Source organism: Crocodylus porosus, unplaced genomic scaffold, assembly GCF_001723895.1.
Source record: "Crocodylus porosus isolate Cpor-Errol unplaced genomic scaffold, CroPor_comp1, whole genome shotgun sequence".
Taxonomy (NCBI): Eukaryota; Metazoa; Chordata; order Crocodylia; family Crocodylidae; genus Crocodylus; species Crocodylus porosus.
Window position 1 is genome coordinate 16,474,057 of NW_017728948.1, and position 26,180 is coordinate 16,500,236.

Consider the following 26,180-nt stretch of genomic DNA (forward strand, 5'->3'; position numbering starts at 1 on the left):
CTGCAGGGAAAGAAAATAGCTGTCAATTTCTTCCTCTGCCTCCCTGATTTCCCTCAGCCTGCTAACCTCCTCCTGGAGCTCCCTCACCTGCGCCTCCAGGGCCCTAAGGCGGGCGCCTGCAGGACAGGTGTGGGGGTGCCCAGTCCCTGCCCCCCCAGGCCTTGCTGGGCAGCTCCCGCAGGCCAGGGTGTTGGGGGACGCCAGCCCCCCCGCGGGCTCCGTCTGGGTGGAGGCCTCAGACAAGCCCCGAGAAGGCCGCGCCCCCCGGGCAGGGGCCCTGGCAGCACTCCGTGTCGACACCATCGTAGGAGTTGCTAGCTGAGTTCGGGTCCTCTGGCCCGCGCTAAGAGTCGGTCTCTCGGCCCCTCCTGCTCCCCCTCCGGCGCAAACACCGGTGCGCTCTTACAGACCGCGCCTGTTTGCACGGCTCAGGAGCACGGCTCGCTACCGGCTCAGCTAAGAGGGATCCGGGGGGCTTCCCCTCCGGATCTGGCTCAGCTGCGGAGGCCCCTCTGCCCCACTTACCTTAGGGGGATCAGCTGCTGCTGCCTGTGCTGCTGCTCCGCTCCGCTCGCCCCTGCTGCTCTTGCCTCCGCTCCGGGTCAGGTAAGGGGGCACACGTGTGTGCAAGACACACGTGTGCCTGTGTCCTTACTCTCCCCACTGCTCCTTGCTCCCGCTGCTACTCTCCCCGCTGCTCCTTGCTTGCAAATTCCCCTACCTTTTCTTGAAACCAAGGGTTGCTTGTTCTAGGGAAGAATCAGGGAGTGGTGGCTGCTGCTGCTTCTCTCACTTCCTAGTCTACGGGAAGAGGGAACACCTGCCCTCTCCACCATTTCAAGACCAAGTGACCCCATTCTTGGTAGAGCAAGGAGCCTTTTCCTGATTCTACTCTTCCTGGCCTGCGGGAATTTATCTAGGAGGAAGTGTATGGACATTGTCTCCTGTGAGAGACTCTCCTGGGAGCAATTTTAACCCTGGTTGTTTCAGGGTTTATTTTTGTCCCAGAGTGGTCACTTCTGCGTAGAGAAAAAGCCTGAATGTCTGTATGCTTTTGGTTTCTACCGGTAGAATGGCAATTCTGCTAATAGAAACTGAATGTCTGTTCCTAGCCTAAGTCTTCTATGCTGTGGACAAATGTACTTTATAACTGCTTTAAAAGAAGAGGGAGACCTGCTCCTTTTGGGGTGGCATGATAGCTGATATTCTATGACTGTTAACACTTGCATGCTCCTTTGTGTGATGCAAGCTATAGTTTCAACTCCAAATTAAACAGAGTTGAAGCTTCATTTGTTATTTGGCTACACTTGTATTGCTTTGGGAGCATGCCTGTAACCGTTACGTTACAGTGGCTTATATTGGTATCCTTTGCTATTGATCCAGTTGTCATACTTATCTGTAACCTTAGTAGACTCCTTGGGAATCATAGTCCAAGAGGTAACTGGCTGTGTTAATCTGAAGCTAGTTTATAAGATGAATGTCTGCCCTACTTTCTGCCTAGGAATCCTGCCATTTTTGGATAACTATGAGGGTCAGTCAAAGTAATGGCTTCCATTTTTTTTCAATAATACTTGACTTGGAAAAGAAAAAAGAACTTTTACAGAGAATTTGCATGTCATCCCTGAACAGGCTGCTGTTGTTTGAGTGTTGTTGTACAGAAGCAGCGCCAGAGACATGTCTGTCGGGGTGGGCTCTTTGCATACAGTGTTTCAGTTTCTCCAGGGTCTTGATATAGATCTACTGTGGCTCCCTTCTAGGTAGGAAGGCAGTAAGAATGCCCTTTATGCCCATGGCTTGGCTTCCTTAGGAGCTAAAAATTAGGTGGTAGTGAGGCTGAGGTCCTGCTTCTACATGATGGTGCTTGCACACCACAGAGGCTGTCTTATTTGCTAATAGACTCTGATGCCTCCATCCTCTGCACAACCTGGAGGATGAAGGACAAACTACAAGGGTGACATTTTGGGGATGACCAGGGCAGGTTACTCTCTCTGATCCATGTTACCCGGCTTGTGTTCCATTTAATATGTGGCCATTTTCCACAGATGAGCTGCTCAAATTGTAGTCCTCCCAACATCGCAGGATGCAGTGGTCCCCTCCACCACCTTCCTGTTCTGTGGACAGACTTTCTACTCTCTGAACTCAACTACCTGGGAATGGGACATGGTTTTGAAAGCAAGCCTACTCTGTGTCTTGCCTCTGGGGATGTGACCTTCCCACCTCCAGCCAGGGGTTCAACCCTATGCAAACAGCCAGCAGAACACGTCATAGGGCATGGAAGGTCTGGGAGTGGGTGGGGGTTGTATGGGGCAGGGAACAAGGTAGGGGGCTGGATAGGGTCTCTGTGAGCTGGGGCTTTCTATGTAGGGCAGGGGCAGTAGCGCTCTCAAGCATTTTCACTCATCACTCCCAGCTCCCAACCATCCTGGGAAGCATGACCAGCACCCCCTTCACTGTAATCCCAATCCCAGTTAATTAAAGAAGGCCTCATGTTTTAATATAATTCCTATATTTCTTTTTTTCTATTCTTGTATTATTCTTCAGTGTTTGGCTGACTTTCATTTCATCCTCCATCCCCATTTCCTTTTACCTCCCATTTCATTACCCACCTCCATCCCATTAACGCTTCACCTCCTAGCTTCATGTTCCTGTCCCCTCCCCCCAAACGCACTTTTGCAACATACCCCCATCTAGAATTAGGGGTAGAAGCCTGTCCTGGCTCACCAGTCCTCTAGTGTCAACTCACAGCTGTAGTTCCCAAGCTTCTGCTTGTATGCCCTCTAGTTGCAAGTCACAAATGTGCAGGTTGGGGACTATCGAGAAGGTTTTTAGCTTGAAGGCAACTGCTTCAAACTTGAGCTAGCACTAACACCAGTCAACGTTTCAGCAGCTTGAAGTGCAGTGTGTAACAGGGCCCTGATAGTTTATTAGTCTACACGTGTTGAAATTGAATCTGGGTCTGTGTCTCCTGACTTCTAGCTTATGAAGCGCTTTCTATGGCTGAATCCATCAATGTTAGAGCATTTAAAGGCCCTATAGTATCAGTACTCCAGAGCAAGGGGCTCCATACAGTCCCCCACAAGGACAGTGGTCCTCAGTGTCATATAGTCTTTCACTTCCACGTAATGTATCAAAGTTTTGACATGAGTATGACAACTCTTTCACTCACCCACATGGGCATGGTAGTATAGTTTTGCCACTTTATGTACGTTAGCATATTTAGCACTGTCTTGCAAAACTTTTAACTTCAGGAATGAATTGGAGACAGACCAACTATTAGACATGCATGCAAAAAATTATTGATAATTATTTTTTCCTTTGTTGTAACTAGGCCGTATTTAGTGAACCTGTTGCCGTGTTTAACGCGAATAAGTAAGCGGCCTGAAGAATCTGTACAAGAGACGTTAGCTGCAGCAATTCCAAAAATCATGGCTGCATTTGGCAACTTTGCAAATGACAATGAAATTAAGGTAAGATTATTTAAACTATTAATTTATATTGCATCTGATACGCCAAGTGGTGGAGTTATTCTGTCAACAGTAATATTAATTAAATGTTAGAGTGTAGTGTAACAGCTACCATATGTAAATAGTTGAAGCAAAAATACTTGCACAGAAGGTGGTGAATGATCTCTGTTGCTGAGGGTTGGACAACAAATCATTGGGTTTAAATGGGAAGGCAGATTTGGGTTAAAGCTTGGAGAAGAATGTTGTAGAATTTTGAAGAAGAGCCTGGATCAGTGCATTGGTGTTTCAGTAAAGCCTGCCTTGATGCAGCAGTTCAGACTGGTTGACCTTACAGATCTGTTCCAGTGCTACCATTTTCTGATTAAGGCTTATGAAAGTGAAGCAGGGTAAACCTTTTTTCCCTTTTTGATGCTTTAAAATTTCCTGACTTTATTTACTTCTGTTTCTTTTTTTTTTTCCATATGAATATTGGTTTAATTGTTCATAATAATTTTAGGTTTTACTGAAGGCCTTCATAGCTAATCTTAAATCCAGTTCTCCTACCATCCGTCGGACAGCGGCAGGATCAGCAGTGAGCATCTGCCAACATTCACGAAGAACGCAATATTTTTATGCCTGGCTATTGAATGTACTTTTAGGTAAGATGCAGGAAAATGCTTTTGCTTTCTTGAGACATGAGCACTTCTGTGGGAAATAGGCTGGACAAGTGTCAAAGTAAATCATTAGAGTAATTAGTTTGTATAAGAGACTCTTAAGATATTAGAGGCTGGTGGGCAAAGCTAACCTGCTTATTAGGTGTTGCCAATTCTGGTTTTATGGTATTGTAGCAAATTGGATTGACATAATGAAAATCCTTTTAAGTATGTCTCATCACCTTTTGCAAAGGACACTTTTTAAAATCTAGAGCCATCTGTGGTGATTGGCACCTCTTTGCAAAACAGAAAAATGAGATGGAACGTCTGGAACTGAAGTTTGAGGGGGAAAACATGCTTTTAAAGTGAAGTGAAGGAGCCAAAATTGAATGTACATTTAATCAGAAAAGAATAACTAGAATAATTAAAATAATTGTACTTAGCCTTTTATGAAAGTTCTTAAACAAATCACTGTTATAGTAGTTGTGCATAGAGAACAGATGGCAAACACTGGCTATCAAACATGCTAGGGTATTCATTTGAGTCATTGCAAAGCCATTTTTAAAGCAAGGGGAGAGCAGGGTGGCTTGCTCTTGGGATCTCAGAAGGCTTACAAAATATGTTTGAAATCATGGCTGTGCAGCAGAAGTGAGTCACTGATGTAAAATGTCCTTGACTCTTTGCCTGGAGGATGTAAACTTGATTTTCTTGTTCCCTTTTCCTAATGGATGCTTGTGGTCCTTGTACCATATTCCCTTGTCCACTTTTTAAAGAAAAATCAAGCTTGCAGATCCCACTCATCATTCCTGATTTAGATAAATGTAACCCCACCGTTTTTTTACTTTTGTGTACCTGTGGTGATTACATTTTTCTATTTTAACTATGTGTAGTTAGCTTGCACCTATAATTCTTTTAGAAGAATTCTGAATCTTTTGCTCCATACACAATAGTACATAGTTATCATAAAATGCTTACCAGCTCCTCCAGTAGCCATGTAGTGCTTCTGTGAAATGTTTTGTTGGTAGGATCATGGATTTGGCATTAAACTGCTATATTTTATAGATTACTAGATTCAAAGAGGGGTGTGTATTAATGATCTTATTCCAGTTTTTGGCAGAAGAACTAATAGTTTCAATAACCCTTGGAAGCTTGAGTTGACTTTTAAGACCTAACAAGGCTTCTGTAATTTATAAAATGGTAGTCTTGCTGGGACTTTAATCTGGAGTTTCCTAGCTAGATGGTCGTGTTTCTCCACTTGGCATCAGACCAGTTGCTTCCATATTTGGGATTAGCAGGCAGTTTCACCCCCAGTCAGATTGGCATGGACCATGGGGTTTTTTGCCTTCCTGTGTAGCAAGGAGCATGGTCCTCTTTTCAGCATCTTCAGGTGTATTTTAAGTAAACACCTTTTTAGTGTTAGGGCATTGACTGTGCCTCTGTCCCCCTGCATTAGCTGTGGCAAGTTAGGGGTGATCTCGATTTTGTTTTTGGAAATGGTGCCTCATAGTTGCATGATGGGGTTATTTTTACAGTTTTGTTTGAAATAGGTTAGATGGATGTTTTGTATAGGATAGTTTAGCTAGGGATGATCCTACCTTGAGCAGGGGCATGGATTGATTTGATTTCTGGAGGTCTCTTCCAGCCCTACCTTTCTATGATTTTATGTCTTGGTATGCTGATTTTAAGAAAGTTATGTTAATTTAGTGATATACTTAACTGGAAGGGGGAGTGTGTGTGTGTGTGTGTGGAAAGTAGAAAACAAAACCGTTTTTACTTAGACTGTCAGCTATAGTAACTTCTTTTTTTTTCCCCTTCCACCTTCCTCTCCTCTCCTTCAGGTTTGTTGGTACCTGTAGAAGATGAGCATCCCACTCTTTTAATTCTTGGTGTATTACTCACGCTTAGATATCTCATACCTTTACTGCAGCAGCAAGTAAAGGATACTAGCCTGAAAGGTAGCTTTGGTGTAACACGTAAAGAAGCAGAGATTTCGCCTTCACCAGAACAGCTTATACAGGTATGAGTTACCATAACTCTTTCAAAGTATGAAGTAACTTAAAATCAAATGTTCTTATAATGTATACTGGATACATTTGTCGTACAGCTAACAGTTTAAGCTTACTTTGCTAGTGTTGTTCTGATGATTGATTATATCTGTGACTGGCAGATTTAATATTAAAGAATAAAATGGTTTGTAGGGGTGATTTAATAAACCAAGTACAACACAGTTGTTTTCAGCCTTGAGTTGGGGTATCCCTCCACCACTGATTTTGAATGTGGTCACATCCCCACTTGAGTCACCTTACTTCACAACCAAGTTATGGTGCCCCCAGGTACAGTTGCTCGATACCTACAGCCAGCCTGGGGAGGCCTGTGGCACAAGTGCACAGTATTGCCACATTAGGACCCTGATCAGCCTAAAGCTGGCAGAAGCTGCCTTTTGCTGTAGCCTTTCCCAGTGTGGCCCCTTTTGTGCTTCTCCAAGAAATGGAGGTAGAACACGCTCAGGTGCCTCTGAACCCCAGGCTTAGTGTGGGTATAGGGGGCTACTGGTAAGTCAGCTTCTGCCTCTTTTAGGCTCATCACAGACCTAATGCAAAAGGGCTGCTGCCATGGCACACTTGAGGGGGGAGGGGATGGTGGCACCCTAGTGTGGTGGTAATGATTACTGAACTTGCAGGAACTGATCTTACAGGAACATTATCGTAAACTCCATCTTCTGCTCCAAGTGCAAGGGGCCCTAATATCTCTGTATCTATACATATATTCACAAAAACAAAATGCCAGTTACACACCTAGGTTTTCGTTTTGGAAAAGGATAGCTTCTAGGAGTTCAGTAGCTTAAGAAGTTCAGAGACCATGGTGAAGAGGGTAGCCTATATAGACTAGAACTAAGATATCTTTCATTTCTAGGTTTATGAATTGACTTTGCATTACACTCAGCATCAGGACCACAATGTTGTGACTGGAGCTTTAGAACTATTGCAGCAGCTTTTTAGAACACCCCCTCCTGATCTCCTCCACGCTCTGACCACTTTGGGAGGCATTGCGCAGGTCAGTGTATCCAAAGATGAGTCTAGCAGCAGGAGCCGCAGCGGAAGCATAGTGGAACTTATAGGTAAAGTATAATTCTGATGTCTGTCTAAGGTCAGCATATGTTGTTGGCTATTCATAATTTGTCTAGTCATTAAGAAGTTTTAAACCCTTATAAAACTCTGTATGGAATTTTATATAACTTTTTTTTCAGTATCACTTCTGTAAATAACCAGTCATCTCCAAAAGCATAAAGAAAGATGTTGAGTTTGGATCAATCACGAGTACAAAATAGACTACACTAAGATTTTTTTTGTGGGTTTTTTTTTTTTTTTGCCTACCTAAAAGGTACAAGAGTTGCACGTTAATTGATCAGTTAATGAAAAGGTTGATATTCTTTTAGCAGTGTTTTGTAAGGCAGTTGTGATGCATAGAAGGCTGATCTTGATAAAATCTGGAATAATTTTGAGTTTGTTGTCAACTGCGTAGCTATAGGAAACAAAATCACTGTGAGTGCAATCCATAGCTGTTAAGCTTGTTTGTTACTTTGATTAATTTTTTATATTCTTGCCTATACAGTGCATGGGCTTTTTAATGTATGTATATATAAATTTAAGTATTTGCTTAACTGCTACTTAATTTCTTCAGATCAAAATATTTAATCCCTGATTGGATTGCTTTTAAAAACTCTTTATGTTGGACTCTAACCTTCTATCATTAGACAGAAAAAAGAACATTCTGCTCTGTTATAAATAGGGACCTGTTTAACTCGTGGTGGAAATTCATGGCACAGTAGCACTTTGAACATTGCTGGTTTTCACATGTGCCCCTTTCCCCCAGTTGTTGAGTGGCTGAGAGGCAGTTAGTACCTCAGTTTTTGCCACTCAGCAGTGAGGAGAGGCAAGATTCAAGGTGCCACTGTGCCACAAGCTTCTGTTGCAATTTAGGTAGATCCCTAGTTTATAAATTTGCTGCTGTTAAAATGTAACTTATTAACCAAGGACAGTTCAAACCATTGTGTGGTGGTAAAAAAGAAATATATATAACTCCAGTTTTACTCTCATGGAGTGTAACAGAGCAACACTGAAGTGCAACATCTAGAGAGGGATTACCAAACAAGAATTGGAAGCCTTAAAAGTGTAATGTTTCTCACAACTTCCTGGCATAATATAATTTTCTAAGGCTTTTGAGTCTATTTAAAATTCTACTTCCATTCAGCAGCTCTGTTCTTTACTTTGATTTGTTACTTTCTGTGATTTGCAGCTGGAGGGGGTTCTTCATGCAGCCCTGTTCTTGCAAGAAAGCAAAAAGGTGATTATTTTCAAAACTACCATCTCTTCATCACATTCCTTTATGGGTTTTTTTTCTCTTCCCTCACCCCCTGCTCTTCATTATCCTGTTAAACCTTGATCCCTGTTCACAGACTCACTCTTGTTTGCACCTGGGCTTGAAGAATATGAGTCTTGTGAAGAGAACTCTGCCAGTGTTTCTAATGTTACAACCAAGATATGGTTAAGTTGCTCAAAAAGCAGAAATATTTTTGCTTTTCGTGTAGTTTGGCAGAAGTGCTTATATCCCTTTCAATTTTAAACAGCAGTTTTAAAAAAATAATTCCTTTAAACAGGGCCCTGATCCCTGTTTGACAGCACCTTGAATTACACTTGCACAATAAGTAGTTTTCCAACTTGTTAGTTAGGCTGTGCTTGCTTTTCTCTCTTTAATGTTACTTTCCTCCACTAATGCATGTGTATGTATTGCATATTTTGAAATGTTACATGTGGTCTGCTGTGATCTGTCCTGTGATGATTAATACTAATCATTTGTAGCTTGCTATCTAATCTTGATCTTTTTCCATCATTGGATAATATGTTTTGAGGTCTTAGCATTAAAGAACTGCTGTAGCTCCCATCTTGCATCAGAATCCAATAGGACTAACTCCTTCCTTGCCTGTGCCAAATTCCATTGATTTCATTAGAGCTCTGCATGGGTGCAGAAAATCTGTGCTAATGGATTCCAGTATAGAGCTGGAGAGAGGGAGGAAGGCATTGAGTGGAGGAAATGAATTTGCATGGATTGAACTGGGATTTTTACAAGCCAGTGCTGCCTCTGACTTGTATTAAATTTAATTATGAAGCCTAATTTAGGCCATTCCAAATATGGTAGTCTCCCTTTCCTGTAATTAATGGTTTGCATTATATAAAAGCTACTGTTATAAAGAAATAATGTCATATGATAAGCTGATGTTGGTGAGTTAGTGAAATGGGTATTTGGGAGATAAGGAGAATCTTGTACTGATTTTTCTCTAGGAAAGCTCAAAAGACAGATCTGGTTGTTTAGAAAATAGAAATCTATTTCTATACCAGTCTGGAAACTGATGCAGATTGCTGGAAAAATAAGGAATAGCACACATACCTATTTCAGCAGAGGATGGTAATAAAGTTATTTTCAGCCAGTCTTAAAACAAAAGTTGATTTTTACTAATAAAGGTATAGATTAAAAAGAAGGACTTTTAATATCATAAAACCCTCATTCACTTAATTGTAAACGCATCTTCCACCATAAAGTAGGATCATTTCTCCTGTGTGTGTGTGTATAACAGTGTAGAGTAAACCTTATTGTAGAATTTTGATTGAAATTTTGAAGTTCTTCACATGTACAGGATTTAAATTTAATGTTCTTACTGAATAATTCATGAAGAAAGTGTAATCTAATTATCCTAGTTCCTATATGATATATTCATGTTTTTAGAAGAGCTGAGAAACAGAAGCAGCTTGCTTATAAAAAAATATTTGCAGTATGTTGTCATTTAGCTGTTTAGCAGTGAGGTTACTCCCTCTCCAAGAGTAGGTGTGCAGGGCTAGAGGCGTGGTAGCCTTTGATCTTGTCCTCAGCACACTGTAATATAACCTTTACTCTTCTGGTGTTGCTTGTGAGTTGCCTGTAGTCAGTTCATAAGACAGAGACTTTTTCTAAATTGAAGCATGGATTCAGGACTACAGCTGTGTAATCAAAGGACAGTTTTCTCACTGCTTGTATGGCCTTACCTTGTAGTACAAAGTAGCCTTATTAAGTTGATAACTTTTGTTTTGCGATCCTCTTTTCACGGACTTGTAGTATTGATTGGCTGTGGATATTGAAGTGTACTTTTTGACTTCTTTAGGGGGTCTAAATATATGAAATCATGCAAAAGAAAGTTGTCTTGTTTGTTTGGCTGCTAATAAGACTCTTATCCTTTCATGGTATTATGCATGACATTTTGTCACTGATAGTTTGACTGGTCTGTGTACTATAGAGTACCATTCTGGTTTGGGAATCTAACTCAAAGAAGGGAGAGTGTTGAATTTCTCAAGAAAAAGGTTGTTTCCCAAATCTTACCAAGATTTAAATTAAATGAGGTTTTAAAACAGATCAAATTTTTAAGCACTCTTGTACAAATCAGATGTTGCTTATTCCTCATTTGCTTTTCTTGTGATGTCATCCCAGTCGTTTATAACATGTTCTTTTGCTGCAGAAAGTAAACGCATTTAGCTACTTTCTGGTTAGATGCCCAAAGGTGGTGGTGATTGGGGGACTTGTTTGTTTAAAAAAATCATAATCCCTTCCCTCCTAACACCACTTCAAGCAACTGAACAAGGAATAATGGCCACAAGTTGTTGGAGAGTAGCTTTGGATTAAACATCTATAAGAACTGCTTCACAGGGCGGCTAGGATCTGGAACCAACTTCCAAGAGAAGTGGTGCTGGCTCCTACCCTGGGGGTCTTTAAGAGGAGGCTTGATGCCTAACTAGCTGGGATCATTTGAGCCCAGTTTTTTTTTTTTTTCTCCTGCCCTGGCAGGGGGTCGGACTTGAAGATCTATAAAGTCCCTTCCGACCCTACTTCTGTGATTCTATGAACTTCAGTATTGCATCTGGCTTGTAAAGAATAGCTGATTGTTGTAGCTGTTGTTATTTTTATGGTACTGTACAATGGCATAACTCCATAATGCTACCAACTGAATATTGTTTTCTGGGTTTTTTCCTCTTTTCTCTAGATTTTGTTTAGTCTAAATTTTTTTTACATTTATGGAAAAAGAAAATTCTGGAACTGTTTTACTACAAGTGTGTTAATGTCTTGTAGGGAGAACAGTGTCAGTCAGTGCAGTCTTATGATTGCAACTTAAATGCAAAATAACTGTCAGACTATCTAAACAAACCCTTTGATACATGTATCTCATGACTGATTTCAGGTTACTACTTTGGTTTTAAAGTGTGTACCTATAATAAATGGTATATGTAACAAGAGCTGCTGATACTGTTATCAAAATATTAATTAATATGTCCTCTTTAAATGTGTAATCCTTCATACGAAGGTATGGCTAGACATATTTTCATATGAAGTTAGATGTGCTGTGTTGTTTAAAGTGAACTCACTCTTGTGAGTCTCACTGGGCTGCTGTCCAACCTTGGACCTGACATGGTACAAGTAGATACAGCATTGTCTGCACATGGCCTTCAGTCAACTTTGGGGCAGAGTTTCCTGTGCTGCTATCCTTTTTTGGGATGTGGAGGCCTTTTGTCATGCCATCCTAGGTGTCCAAATTAGTAGACCTTCCAAGGCTGTCTTGTAGCTCTCACCTTCTCCAGAGCACAATTCTTGTGGGTACTTGGGATTACCTGCTGGGATTCTGTGAGAATTACCAAGTCTGTGTGTGTACTTTAAAGGACCTGGCCTGTGGCCTAGAAAAGCTAGGTAGAGGTTGTTGTCATTATAGCAATAAGAATAATATTATCAGCATAGTTCTAGCATGGACACAGTTTTTATGCTGGCAAAACTGCTCTTTCCAAGACGGACTGAATGAAATAAGCCAGTGGTTCTCAACCAAGGTCCTACAGCACTCTGCCAGGGCTGTCATGATGCTGTTGCAAGAGCAAGAGCTTCCCGATCTGGCTCTTCAGGAGGCACACAGCTCAATTCCATTTGGCCATGGTGGCGGTGGTAGTGGGGTGAATATAACATAATAATTTAATCAATTCACAACGTATTAGTTAATATTATCATTATAATGTTTATAGTATAATATTACTTATTTTAATGAGGTGCTGTTAAATTTTGAAAAGTTTTTAGACTCTAGATGCCTCCCCAAAAAGGTTGAAAACACCTGAAATAACCTGCACATTTTATGTAAGCAAAGCTAGACAGATAGGCATCTGCTGTAAAGTTTTGGCCATTATAGCTGCCTTAGGTCAGGTATCATACCCTTTGATACTCCTTAACTTCTAGTCATAGCTAGTTTGATTATAGTGTGGACTTAGCTATAGACAGCCATTGAAAGGTACAGATCTTCGGAAACTCGTATAAAGCTTTCCTATGTTTTTCATCTCTCCCACGAGTTCATTGCGTCTTTAGTGAGAATTCTTCAAAGAGACTTTTTCCACTTCCTCAGTCTTGTCTTCTGGTTTTAGCCTGTTCCTTCTTTTCAGAGTCACCATTTTAGTGGTAGATTCAAATGTCTTTGTCTCTTCATGTCCTTCATCTGGGGCTTTTTTTCCATTCTGTAATCCTCTAACCTACCATTTGAACACTGGATAAGACAGATTAGTAAATCGGTAGTCTTAGTTTGTCAGCTTCTACTGCTGTATTTAATGCAAGGCTAGTTAATTGCCCTGGAATGGAGACTACGCTTAGAGGTGAAGGTGTGATGGGATCTAAAGTGTGATCCATGCAATCATGTCTCTTGCTGTACCACATTCTGGGACTGCATTAGAAGCTATTGCCCCTTATTACCTTTCCAGGGGAGCCCAATCCTGGGCTCCCCCTGCACTGGCAAGAAGCAAGCTCCCACAGAGGAGCTGCAGCTGCTGAAGTCTGTCATGGAGCTCTGCTGCAGGTGGGAGATTTGCAGCAGCTGCAACACTAGGTCCCATAGCTCCTATGATCCCCCAGTTGTGGGGGTGCACTGTGTACCACCGCAGCTGGGAGACAGCAGCAGCTGCAGGGACACTCCATGCACCCTGGGGCTGGGAGATCACAGCCACAAGGCACAGTTGGGACCCAGCCTTCTGCAGCTGTGGATGCTGAGTCACTGGCACTGTGGGGCTGCTGGGAACAGAGACAGCAGCTGCAGGACTCTGGGTCCCAGAAGCTGTGGAGTGCTACCAGACCCAAGAGTCCATAGCTTCTTGGTGCTACTGGGACCAAGAGTCCCCTCACTGGTGGGACTTCTAGCCCCGACCTGAGTATTGTGCATCCCTGTAGTTGATGGGTCTCCCAGTCTCTGGGGAGATGCTGCTACATGTGGTAATTAAAAGCTGGATAGGAACTGGCAATAAAGATGGTACACATTTTTGAGATCTAAATTTATAGTTGGTTGGACCTTTTTAAGGAGTGATAGCTACTTTGCATATGTAGGTGGTCTCAATTAATTGTGCAGTTAAACAATTAATGGCACAATAATTGTAATGTGTAGGGGGCCGAAGAGAATGTGAAGGCTGTCAGCAGATTTTGGCCCCCGTCCCCAGCACAAGAATTACAATGTACAGTTAAAATGAAAGGAAACAGTAGGGGCTTGAACATCTAGCTAGAATTCTTAGTGTTATAGATTCCCAAACTCTCTCAAATAAATTAACCTTCTTTGTCCATCCTGTTCTGACCGCATAGTGTGATCTCTTCTCTTTCTTTTCTCTCTAGCAATTTTGTATTGCATAACTTTTTAGCATTTAAAAAAGATAAACAGGTTAATATACCTTAAGAGGTAGAAATTTTAACTCTGACTTCCAGTGCTCAGAATGCTTCAAGACTTTTATTTTTAAAGAAAACTTAAATGTCATTGATGCATCATTTATCAGGTAAAGTGCTTCTAGGAGAAGAAGAAGGTTTGGAGGATGATCCTGAAACACGGTCTGAGGTCAGCACCACAACATTTACTGGTAGGTGTGCTGTCTTTTTAGCAGTAGGATTAACTTAATTCTGTACATCAGCCTGGAGTAGTAAATAACTCTGTCCTTCATGTGTGATTGTCAAAAAAGTTGTAGCTGATCACACACAGTGGTTATCACTTATGAAGTATGAAGGATTACTGATTTATGAAATTTTTATAGTTGAGTGTTAAAGAGGAAACAGTATGAATACATGATGACTCATTAAACAGCTTTTAATAAATCACTTGTTTTTTGTTTTTGTTTTTAAATTAGTTTAAAGGAATAACATCAATTCAGAATCTAGCAGGATTATAAATACCTTGATTTTAAATCTGCTGCAAATCACCCTGTCAGTTTATGTGGTCTTAAAGCACGTTTTTCTGCTTTTTAAAAAAAGTTTCTACACCATGTTACTGTGTTTTAGAGACTTAAACAATTGATACTGACCTATATATAATATCTTCAAATACATTTAGTAAACAAATGAGAAATATTTAGTGGAAGAAATCGGCCAAATAATTTTTCTTGTAAGAGAGTAAGTGAATAAACACTAACGTTTTAAGTATTTAACAAGAAATGCAAAATAGCAAGTTACAACAATAGAGGAGATGAGAAAGGAGAGAGTTTAAAAGAGAAAATCATCATCTTATATTTTGAAAGTTTACCATGACTGCTTAGGTGAATGGGTAGTGTATGGAGGAAGGGAATATGCTTCATCTATAAGTAAATAAAAACAGCTTCTGATTAAAATTTTGGTGCTATTTTTTCTTATTGGATTTTTAAAAACCCTACTTTTTAGAGCTTAATCCAAGCTTTAAAAAAAAAAAGTGGTGACTGCGGTATTAAAATGTTTGAAGAACAAATGTCTTGATGAGTAGCAATGCAAAATGTAGATGTACAAAGAATTAAGAGCATTAAGTGTAGTTTATTGCTTCACTTTCTGCTGCCTTTTAGAGGTATTTTCTCTTAGTTATATTTAATATTGGGTACTAAATACATATGAATATTTTTACTTGCCTTTTAAGCAAAAACATTTAAATATTTTCATATTGATATTACATAATTTTTTGTTTGGCTAACTAACTATTCTTGGTTTTCAGCCTCTATGAAGAGTGAAATAACCAGCGAATTGGCTTCCTCATCAGGTGTATCAACAGCTGGGTCAGTAGTAAGTTCTGCCACCGATCCCACTGGACATGATATCATCACTGAACAGCCACGTTCACAGCATACTTTGCAGTCAGACTCTGTAGACTTGTCCGGCTGTGATTTGACCAGCACAGCTACTGAAGGGGAAGAGGATGACGTGCTTAGCCGAAGTTCCAGCCAAATCAGTGCTGTGCAATCAGACCCCACTATGGATTTAAATGATGGCACACAGGCTTCCTCACCAGTTAGTGATAGCTCTCAGACTACTACAGAAGGCCCAGATTCAGCTGTGACCCCTTCGGACAGTTCTGAAATTGTAAGTGTGCAACAGGCAGAGGGGGGATCCCTTTCTACTGAGGGGCCCGACATATCTCAGAGCTCTTCCATGGAGGGCCCAGACTTGGACACTTCTACTTACTCGTCTGCTACTTTTCCGTCCTCCACTAATAGTGCTGAAAAGGTCAGGAGCTCATGCCTGTAACAGAGAGCTTGACCTTGCTTTAGCACTTTTTTTCTGAAGCATTAATTACAAAAGAATGGCTCTCCTTGTAGAACTTGTTGAACACAAGGCTTTAAGATTTCACCCATCTGTGTAAAGTGTGCGAAAAGTTACTCATTTCATTGGAAGAATGTTGAGAGGTCTGCATGAATATCTTTTTCCACTTGCACCCTTTTTTAATATAATAGTCTCTTAACATATTAAAATTTAAACCAAGAGCGTAAGCCAGTAGTGCTACTTGGAATAGTAGATGAATACCTGTCAAGCCTGAGAGTTTCAACCTGATGCTTTGCATTGTTTAGTTTTTCACTCATTGCCTGTGCTTCCTTCTTCATAATCTAACTAGTTTTACTTCTTTTTTGTGTTAATGTTTGAATTTTATCATATATTGGCCAAACATTGCTTGATTTGCATATGTAGCATGCATTGATGGAGTTAATCTTACTTCAGGAATATTATTTAATAGCAAGTGCTACAGTTATTTCACTGAGATCTTTTGAGTGACTGTTACTGCTGAAAAAAAATTCAGTGTGGACACTGAAAATTGTTTAGGAAATGGAATAAAGGGCAAAAAGAAGAGACACATGTTGACAGCACATCTGTGAACTTGTTGAAAATAGCGTGGAAAAGTAAATGACCTGTGGTGTCTAAAAATGTCTAATTTTGCAATGCTGACAGATGCTCCTTCACTAACATGAAGTCACTTGGGCATATGAGGATACTGCTAATCTGATCAAAGCCTGACACTCATAATACCAACTTGCATTAGCACTTGGCAGACTGTCCAGGTCTTTATATAGGCTTGAGCCTCTCTCTTTCAGGTTCTCAGCAATGAGGTACTTGTCATTGGTAGTGATTGTTAAGCTTCAAAGTGAACACAGATGGGGATTGAGGCACATTAAGGTTTAAGGGCTAGATCTGTTGGAGAACTTCACTTCCTAGCATCAAGAGAGGTATCCAGAACTCCGAGTAAGGGGCAGACTTGCTTTCCCTCTAGCGTAGCGTCTGTAGGATGTGACAGTAGTGCCCCTTTTTATGTAATAGTCTAGTGGTTAGAATTTCTGTCCAGGAACTGACAGACCACAGTTCAGTTTTCACCTCTGAGGGCACTAGTTTTGCATCTCCCACCTTCCTGGAGAGCAATTTAATAGCTAGGCTGGATGAGACACTTTCCAACCTTCCAGCTGAAACTCTACCACTTAGGATAATGCTAGACCTTAGGTCCTTAGAGGGTTTGACAGCTGAACATTTTGACTGATGTTATGACTTTTGGGGCAGGGATGGAGGTGAGCTGAGGTGAAAGATCATTTAGGCTCACAACCATTGAGAAAGATGGGGGGAACTAACCTGTAGCACAAGAGCTGCTAGACTTCAAGATAGTCATTCAAGGTGGGTTGCTATGGTAGACTTGTGAGGTGACATGCTTACATGCTGGAAAAGGGAGAAATCGGCGGTATAGGGTCAGCATGCTGCTGTACGCTAACATGCATCAGGCTGATTTTTGGTTGGAACTAATTCTGTATTACTAATATTGCATGCTTGTGATCTGATCGTACTTTTGCGCAAACGGGAGCTTAGATGGGACTCTCTTAAAGGTCCACTCCTTATATACCTTAGGTTCTAGAAGGGGCTGAAAGCCAGTATTCTGGAATGCAGATTGGACAGCTGCAGGACGAGGAAGATGAGGCTGCAAACCTTCTCCCAGATGAATCTTCGGAGCCTTTCAGAAATTCATCCTTTGGTATGTTAAAAGGGGAAATTTTCACTACAAAACATGCATTTCATCAAAGCTAACCATATTGGCATCTCTCATACTTTCTGTGGAGACTGTATCAGCAAGACACAAATATCATAAAAGCATTGTGATGAAAATATGAATTACTGTATTTTCTTGACTATAAGATGACACTGAATGTAAGATAACCCCTCAGTTTAGATTCTATATATGGGAATTTCATAACTTTTATACTGTTCCAGGTATAGAATCTACTTACAGATTTCATAGGCATTAGGGCTGGAAGGAACCTCACAAGATCATTGGGTCTAGCCCCCTGCCCCAAAGAGCAGGAAAGTCAGCTGGGGTTAAATGATCCCAGCAAGATAGGTATTCAAGTGTTTTTGTTGTTTTTTTTAAGGTATCCAGAGTACGTGCTTGCACCACCTCTGGGGGGAGTCTGTTCCAGGCTCTGCGGACTCTGACAGAAACGAAGTTTTTCCTTATGTCCAGCCTAAAATGGTCTTCCAGGAGTTTGTGACTATGGGACCTGGTCTTCCCTTGGGGGGGTACCCTGGTGAATAGACGTTTTCCCAGTTCCCAAAGCACACTCTTTATGTACTTGTAGGCTGCCACCAAGTCACCCCTGAGCCTATGCTTTTCCAGGTTGAAGAGTCCCATGCCTCTTGGCCTCTCCTCCTAATGTCTGTTCTCTTGTCCTTCAGTCATTTGCATGGCTCTCCTCTGGAGTCTTTCAAACTTCTCCACTTCCTTTCTGAATTGCAGAGCCCAGAATACAGTATTTCAGCTGTGGCCTCACCAAGGAAGAGTAAATTGGGAGGATGACTTCATGGGTCTTGCTTGAGATGCATCGGTAGATACAAGCCAGAGTTTTGTTCGCTTTGCCAGCTGTGGTATCGCATTACTGGCCCATGTTTATCTTGTGGTAATCATGTCTCTTTCGGTAGTGGTGCTAGTGAGCGTAGCATGGCCGAGCCTACAAGTGTGGTATGGGTTTTTTCTCCCAAGGTGGAGCACCTTGCATTTCTCTGTGTTGAATGCCATCAGGTTTTGATCTGCCCACCTACTTAATGAAGGTTTGCCTTGACTCTGTCCACCTCCCACTGCTAGAGCAAAGAAAATAAAACTGGGGAGTCAGGTAGCCAGCTTGCTCTCAGTTCCCTTTTGCCCTTCAAGCTTCTTACCTCTGAAGCCCCTTCCTCCTCGCCGTACTGTCAGACCCTGTTCTCCTTGAGCACATGGAAGTGAAGAGCAAATTTAAAAACTCTTATCTTGAAATAAACAGACCTGCATATAGTACCCATAGACTTGGTTTATCCAGAATTGCTACCTTTTCTGAAACTGCTGCAAATTTTAACACGGTGTTCCATAAAAGTGGTGCTTATGTATAGTACAAACTAAGTGTGATATTAGCCCAAATCCAAAGGGTTTTTATTTACCATATAGTTCATTGGACTGGGCCCCAGCAGAGTTGTTATCGTTTCAAGCCATAGTGAACCCACATCTCGGCACTGCTCAGTATGTGCGTGTACTCCAGACATCCCCTACAAAGGATCCATGTTCTAATTAGCCCCCCACTCATGAAAGAACAGGTTCTTGTCATGAGTCCTGGGATTCTCCAAAATGTATATGTAGCTGAGATGCAGTGCAGCCTAGTCTGGCTACACCTCATGGAGGGCCAGGACCATACTAATCAGATGCGACAGGCTGAGAGATGGGGTGACAGATTCTGGGTGAACTGTTTGGAGCCCTGTTTGATGTTTGCCAGACTTAAGACTTGTGAAGCAACAGGAATCGCTGGAAATGGGAAAGAAAGCTGCAACTTATCTGTCAGAATGAAGAGGAAATTGAAATATATACAATCTCGACACAGGAGTTGAGGTAGATGTCTGTACTTTAAGAAGGCCTTCAATGCAGTATTGCATTCCATTCTCATAAATAAACTGACAGGCTGTGATGTAGATGATTACACGGTCAGGTGAGTGGCAAATTGGCCTAGGGGTTGCACCCAGAGAGTGGTGGTGGATGGTTCAATATTGACCTCTTACTATTACCCAAGTAAGAGACAGGGGCCTGGATAGTCCTGGGATTAGGGGGGCAGTGCATACATTTTCAGGAGGCCTTAAATGCCTTTACACTAATGCTTGTAGTATGGGGAACAAGCAGAAGGAACACAAACCCAGACATCGTGGGGCTTACTAAAATGTGGTGGGATCCAACATGTGACTGGGCAGTGAACATCCATGGCTATAGGATGTACAGAAGGTATAGAGCACCATACCCCTGCCTTTCCTCCCTATTCTATGTCAAAGGACAATTTGCATCCTCAGCGAGCAGCATTGGGTCAGAGGAGGGGCAGACTGAAGTGCTCTGGGTAGGAATACAAGGGGGTTGGGGTAAAGGGACTTAAAGGTGGGGGTCTACTATAGACTACCCAGCCAGGGAGAAGAGCTAGACCGGGAATTCTCAGGTCAGCTTGTGGAGGCAGTTAAGTCAAAGGATGTGGAGGCAGTTAAGTCAAAGGTCATCATGGGTGACCTAAACTATCCGGACATTTGCTGGGAAGAGCAGTCGGCCAGGTCTGACCACTCACGTAGGTTCCTAGCAATGTTACAGGACCTCTATTTAACCCAGGAGGTGCATAGTCCCACCAGGGGAAATGCCTTGTTAGATGTGGTTCTGGCCACAAGCGATGACCTGTTGAGGGGACTGCAGGTGCTCCATCACCTGGGCAATAGCTATCATTGCCTACTGGAATTCACCATCCAGCGCAGAGTGGCAAAGGCCTGCAGCAAGACGGCAGCCCTGGACTTCAGGAGGGCGGATTTTATTGAGCTAAGGAGACTAGTCGGGGAGGCACTGAAGTCCTGGAGGGGTGGGGAGTTGGGAGTCCAAAAAAAGTGGTCATTTCTGATCCTCCAAGCCCAAGGGGTGGCAATCCCAACACGGATCAAAGGAGGCAAGAGTTCTCAAAAGCCCCCATGGCTAACCAAAAGCATCCAGGAACGTCTCAGAGCTAAAACGGAGGCGTCTACCCAATGTAAGGGAGGGGCCATCACCAGGGAGGACTATAATCTCCGTTGCTCAAGATTGTAGGGAGGCTGTTATGACGGCCAAGGTGGAGATGTAACTGGGACTAGCAACCCGGATCAAGGATAACGAGAAATCCTTTTTTAAATACATAGGGGGTAAAAAGAAGGTTCCAGGTAATGTGGGGTCTCTGCAGAACATGCTAGGAAAGCTGGTGGTCTCACCAGACGACAAAGCTAACCTATTTAGCAATTTCTTTGCCTCCATTTTTATGAGCAGGGACCAGGTCATCCCTCTCACGGGGTTCCCCGATGGTCCTAGGGGAGGCACAGCCAGGCCCAGGGGCAGAGAGGACCTAGTCGGAGAACTTCTGGTGGGACTGGACATGTTCAGATCAGCAGGTCCTGACAATCTCCACCCCAGAGTGCTGAGGGACTTAGCAGAGGTCATTGCGGGACCCCTGGCACAGCTTTATGAGTACTTGTGGTACTCTCTGTCTCTCACCAAGTGAAGTGGTGCTGGCTCCTACTCTGAGCCTCTTGAAGAGGAGGCTAGATGTACACCTTGCTGGGGTTGTTTGACCCCAGTACGCTTTCCTGCCATGGCAGGGGGTCGGACTCGATGATCTGCTCAGGTCCCTTCTGACCCTAGAAACTGAGGTGCCAGAGGAATGGAAAAGGGCTAATGTGGTCCCCATTTTGAAAAAAAAGGGAGGAAGGAGGACTCAGGAAATTTATAGGCCTGTTAGTCTTACCTCAGTCCTGGGGAAGCTCTTTAAGAAAATTATCCAGGTGCACATCTGAGAGGGGCGAGCAGGGGCAGCCAACATAGGTTCATTAGAGGCAGGTCCTCTCAAACCAATCTGGTGGCCTTCTATGACCAGGTCACGAAATCCTTGGATGCGGGCATCGTGGTGGACAGTCTTTCTGGACTTGAGGAAGGCCTTCGACACTGTCTGTCACCCCATTCTCATTTAAAAAAATTAGGAGATTGTGGTGTTGATGCCTACACAGTCAGATGGGTCACCAGTTGGCTGGAGGGCCACACCCAGAGAGTGATGGTGGGCGGGTCGTTTTCGACCGGGAGGGATGTGGGCAGTGGGGTCCCCCAGAGCTCAGTCCTTGGGCCTGCACTATTCAACATCTTCATCAGTGACTTGGATGAGGGGGTGAAAAGCATCTTATTCAAATTTGCAGATGACACTAAGATGTGGGGAGAAGTGGGCACACTAGAAGGGAGGGATGAGACCTGAACCTGTTCAGCCTCCACAAGAGAAGGCTGAGAGGAGATCTGGTGGCCATCTGTAAACTGGCCAAGGGAGACCAGCAGGGAATGGGAGAGTCCCTGTTCCCTGGAGGACTACTGGGAGTAACAAGGAATAACGGCCATAAGTTGATGGATAGTAGAATCAGGCTAGATATCAGGAGGCACTACTTCACAGTGAGCGCATCTAGGATCTGGAAGCAACTTCCAAGGGAAATGGTGCTTGCTCCTACCCTGGGTTTCTTTAAAAGGAAGCTAGATATACACCTTGCTGAGGTCATTTGACCCCAGCATTTTTTCCTGCCCATGGCAGGGGGTGGACTTGATGTTCTGCTCTGGTCCCTTTTGACCCTACTAACTATGAAACTGATCTGGAATGATGTGGGCAGTGGAGTCCCGCAAGGCTTTGTCCCTGGATTGGTGCTATTCAGTGTCTTCATTGGTGACTTGGATGAGGGCGTGGAGAGCTCCCTGTTCGGGTTTGCGGATGATAGCAAATTATGGGACAAAGTTAATGCACCAGAGGGTAGGGAATGGATCCAGGCAGATCTGGTCAGGTTGGAAAAATGGGAAGAATTAAATAAGATTGAGTTCAACAAAGACAAGTGCAGAGTGCTGCACCTGGGCAAATAGAACCACCAACATGCTTACAGGCTGGGAGAGGACCTTCTCAGCAGCACAGCAGCTGGAAAGAGGTCTTGGAGTCGTAGTTGACTCCAAGATGAACATGAATTGTCAGTGTGACGAAGTGATCAGCAAGGCTGACTGCACTTTATCATGCATTAGGAGATGCGTGATGATCAGGTCGAGGGAGGTGATGCTTCCCCTCCAGCTGGAGCCAGTGCTGTGTGGGGCTTTTCTTGCTGGGGGCTGGGCTTAGGGCAAGCTCTGGCAGTGCTGGGAGGAGTCTGCAGCACCCCATATTTTGCCCCAGCTCTGCTCCTGGCCCTGCACTGCTGCCCAGTGCAGGCCCGGCTTTTTCTGGCACTTGGGTGGAGGCAGGGCGTTGCTGGGGCTGTGCAGGGAGAGGTGCTGCAGTGAAATTTGGGGTGGCTGCAGCCTCCTCCCAGCACTGCTGATCGGGCCACAGTTGGAGTACTGCATCCAATTTGGAGCACCATGCTTCAAGAAGGATGGAGAGACTCTTGAGCGGGTTAGAGGAGGCAAGGCCCTAGGAGGAGACACTGAGGGACCTAGATCTCTTCAGAGGTGACCTTGTGGTTTCCTGCTGCCCTTCCCTGATGAAATTATAGGCAATAGAGCATCTCCTATTCACTAGGGCACCCCCTAGAGTAACTAGGAACAACGAGTATAAATTGATGGAGATCAGACTTGGGTTGGATATTAGGAAGAACTTCTTCACAGTAAGCGTTGTCAGAATCTGGAATGGGCTTGCAAGGGAGGTGGTGCTCCCCCCTACCTTGGGGGTCTTCAAGAGGAGACTGGACAAGCACCTAGCTGGGGCCATCTTTCCTGCCCAGGGCCTACTGAGGTCCCTTCTGACCCTAATATCTATGAATCTACAATGTAGTGGCTCATCATGACTTAAGTCAGCAGTTAGGGTGACTGCATTCAATGGGCACTATTGTCACTTCTTATTCAGATGGGCTGCACTAACCTATTTTTGTGGTAGGCTCTCATCAGCATGTTTGCCCAATAGGAGCCATGTGTTTTATAGTCATTCTCAGTGTTGGCTGCATTTAATCAACTTCATAGTTGGTTTCTGTTGCAAAGCACCTGCTGCTTTGGGCTGCAGTTTAATGATAAACAGTGTATTTAATGAGGTTTCTTTGTATGCGAGTGTAAGATGAAGAGCTACCCCCCCCCCCATACTGATGAGGAGGTGGGGGAAACCTCATCTTGTTTTTGAGTATGTATGGCACTGTTTTGCATTTTCAGGTTAGCAGTTCACTTTAATTCTAGGTAACTATGTTTCTCTGAATTCTATGTTGATAAATGTAAAAGCAGATCACACTTTTAATTGAACTTGCATTTCAAGCAGTACTTTGTTGCTCTTTTTTTTTTTTTCCTGAAGCCCTTCAGCAACCCCACTTATTGAAAAACATGGGCCATAGCAGGCAGCCTTCTGATGGTAGTGTTGATAGATTTGCATCAAAAGATGAAGCACTGGAGCCTGGTGATCATGAGAATAAGGTAAAATATGCTTATTCAGTCTGTCCCTTCAAATTAGGTGGTTTGTGTTTTGAAAGTTTTAAACGAGGGGTCCACTGATAAGGATTTTGGGAGCTGATACAGATAGCTGATATTTAAGGAGACTGATACAGCCCCCCATGGTGAAGGGGGGGAGGGTGCAGGGTGGAGCTGTGACTGATGTGGTAGGGGCAGCTCATGCCACTGCTTGCACCCCAGGAGGGTGGGGGGGGGTGCCCCCCCTGGATCTGCACAGTGGCAGCAGCTGTTGGGATGGAGCTGGAGCTGGAGCCAGAGCTGTGTGGGGCTTTTCTTGCTGCGGGCTGGGCTCAGGGCAAGCTCCGGCAGTGCTGGGAGGAGTCTGTAGCACCCCATATTTTGCCCCAGCTCTGCTCCTGGCCCTGCACTGCTGCCCAGTGCAGGCCTGGCTTTCTCTGGCACTTGGGTGGAGGCGGGGCGTTCAGCTGGGGCTGTGCAGGGAGAGGAGCTGCAGTGAAACTTGGGGTGGCTGCAACCTCCTCCCAGCACCACTGGAGCCTGTTCCAAGCCCAGTCCCTAGGAAGAAGAACTGCACAGCTCCGGCTCTGGCTCCACCCCACGGCTGTCACTGCACCGCACAGATCTGGGGACACGTGCTCCCCCGCCCCTGCCTTCCCAGAGTACAAGCAGCAATGGGAGTTGCCCCACCCCACAAGCTGTGGCTCCATCCTCCAGCTGGGCAGCACCTTCCCCTGCCCCCTCCCTCACCGTGGGGGCCGTTGATCTGCCCTCCCACATCCCTTCTGACTTAGCAGTTGGAGGCAGCTCTTCAGGCGGCTGGCTCTGCTTCATGTTGTGCTGCATTTGCATGCAGCACGTGCACGTATCAGCCAAATTATCGGCCCCATCGAGCCAATACCCAATATAGACAAGTTTCTTTGTGTCTGTACCTATCTGATATCAGACCGATTTAGTGGTGCACCTCTATTTTAAAAATACTTCAAACAAAAGTGGAAAATCCCTATTATGTAGGACACACATACTTATATGAATACTTCAACATTTATTTTCTAGCCTAAGAAAAACAAAATTACTGGCTTCTCTGGGCAGTCTCTTCCACTGCCTTACTTTTCTATACTAGGGGTTGGCATCATTTTGGAGGAGGAGGTTGTTTTAACAGAGTTTAGCTCCAAGCGTGTGCTCTTTCCACCCTGGCCTAGGTTGCCGAAGCTGGGTTCATAGTCACCAGTCTCCCTGCCCCTGCTCTGTACTACTCTTACTTCCATAACCTCATTGCATTCTTTTTAGTTTACATAATAGTATTTCTAAACTGTATTTTACTTCAAAACTTTTGTTTATATTTGACCTTATAAGTTATGTAAAACCTGTGTTTTTGCTTTTCTTAATAGCCTTCTAGAATAAAGGGTGACATAGGTCACTACACAGATGGAAATTCTGCTCCTCTTGTTCATTGTGTTCGACTTCTATCTGCTTCTTTTCTACTTACTGGAGAGAAGGGTGGTAAGTTGTAATGGCTTGCTGTCTGCTTCGGTATAGTGAATATAACATCTTCATCGGCTGAGCTTAAAAGAATAACTTTTTCTGCTTTTTCTGGTAAGAGTTTAAATAAACTATGACAAGACATTGGAAAGAGCTTTAAAAAGACTTGGTGGTATATGTCAGACTATAACTGACTTATACAGTTTCAAACTGCCAGGCTTCTAATTGTTATAATACTGTAAACCCAAATATTTATAAAAATGCTCTTCAAAGGAATGGCTCAAGACATCAGTACAATAACCAGTTAATTTTTTTATCTCTCCTCAAGACAGCAACTTTCAGTCTCTAGTCCAGTGATTTTTAACCAGGGTACGACAGCACCCTGGGATGCGAGATCCTTTTGCAGGGTATCTTAGTGTTAGTACTCTTAGGTGCGCAAACATAATTTACAAGATAAACCCAGTGTTTCAAATAGGAATACATAGTGTTAAAAACATTCTGACCCATTGTGGTATTTCTGAGTTCTTTGCAATGGAAGAATTGCTTTGCTGTTTTTCTGCACTCAAAAAGAGTGCTAACTAAGAGCTGGCATTCTCCAAAGGGTGTCTTTAGTCTGCCAAGGGGTATCTCAAGTCTAAAAAGGTTAAGAACCACAGCTTTAGTTCAGGCAGAGCTGGCAGACCACATAATACTGGTAGCTCCTTTTTGAGCACTTTTATACAGTGCTCAGTCAGTATATTACACAGATAAAACTGAATACTGGTAAATGTAACTAGGAACCAAAAGGGTGTAGTATGCCTAGTCTGCTGCAGAAGGAGGAAGTGGCATCCTCACTTACAAAGAGGC

General features: G+C 43.3%; 1 protein-coding gene across 4 annotated transcripts in view; it reads left to right on the forward strand.

Annotated features, from left to right (window-relative positions):
- Positions 1-26,180, forward strand: part of HTT (huntingtin) — a 154,886-nt gene that overhangs the window by 20,931 nt on the left and 107,775 nt on the right. For 2 of the 4 annotated variants that reach the window (XM_019552983.1, XM_019552984.1), the window contains exons 6-15: positions 3,329-3,467; positions 3,961-4,102; positions 5,935-6,113; positions 7,010-7,214; positions 8,393-8,440; positions 13,957-14,037; positions 15,129-15,493; positions 17,294-17,417; positions 23,740-23,858; positions 25,244-25,355. In XM_019552983.1, coding sequence (XP_019408528.1) covers positions 3,329-3,467; positions 3,961-4,102; positions 5,935-6,113; positions 7,010-7,214; positions 8,393-8,440; positions 13,957-14,037; positions 15,129-15,493; positions 17,294-17,417; positions 23,740-23,858; positions 25,244-25,355 — 1,514 coding nt within the window. The remainder of the gene's footprint in view (positions 1-3,328; positions 3,468-3,960; positions 4,103-5,934; positions 6,114-7,009; positions 7,215-8,392; positions 8,441-13,956; positions 14,038-15,128; positions 15,494-17,293; positions 17,418-23,739; positions 23,859-25,243; positions 25,356-26,180) is intronic. The other 2 variants (XM_019552985.1, XM_019552986.1) reach the window with 2 other exon arrangements.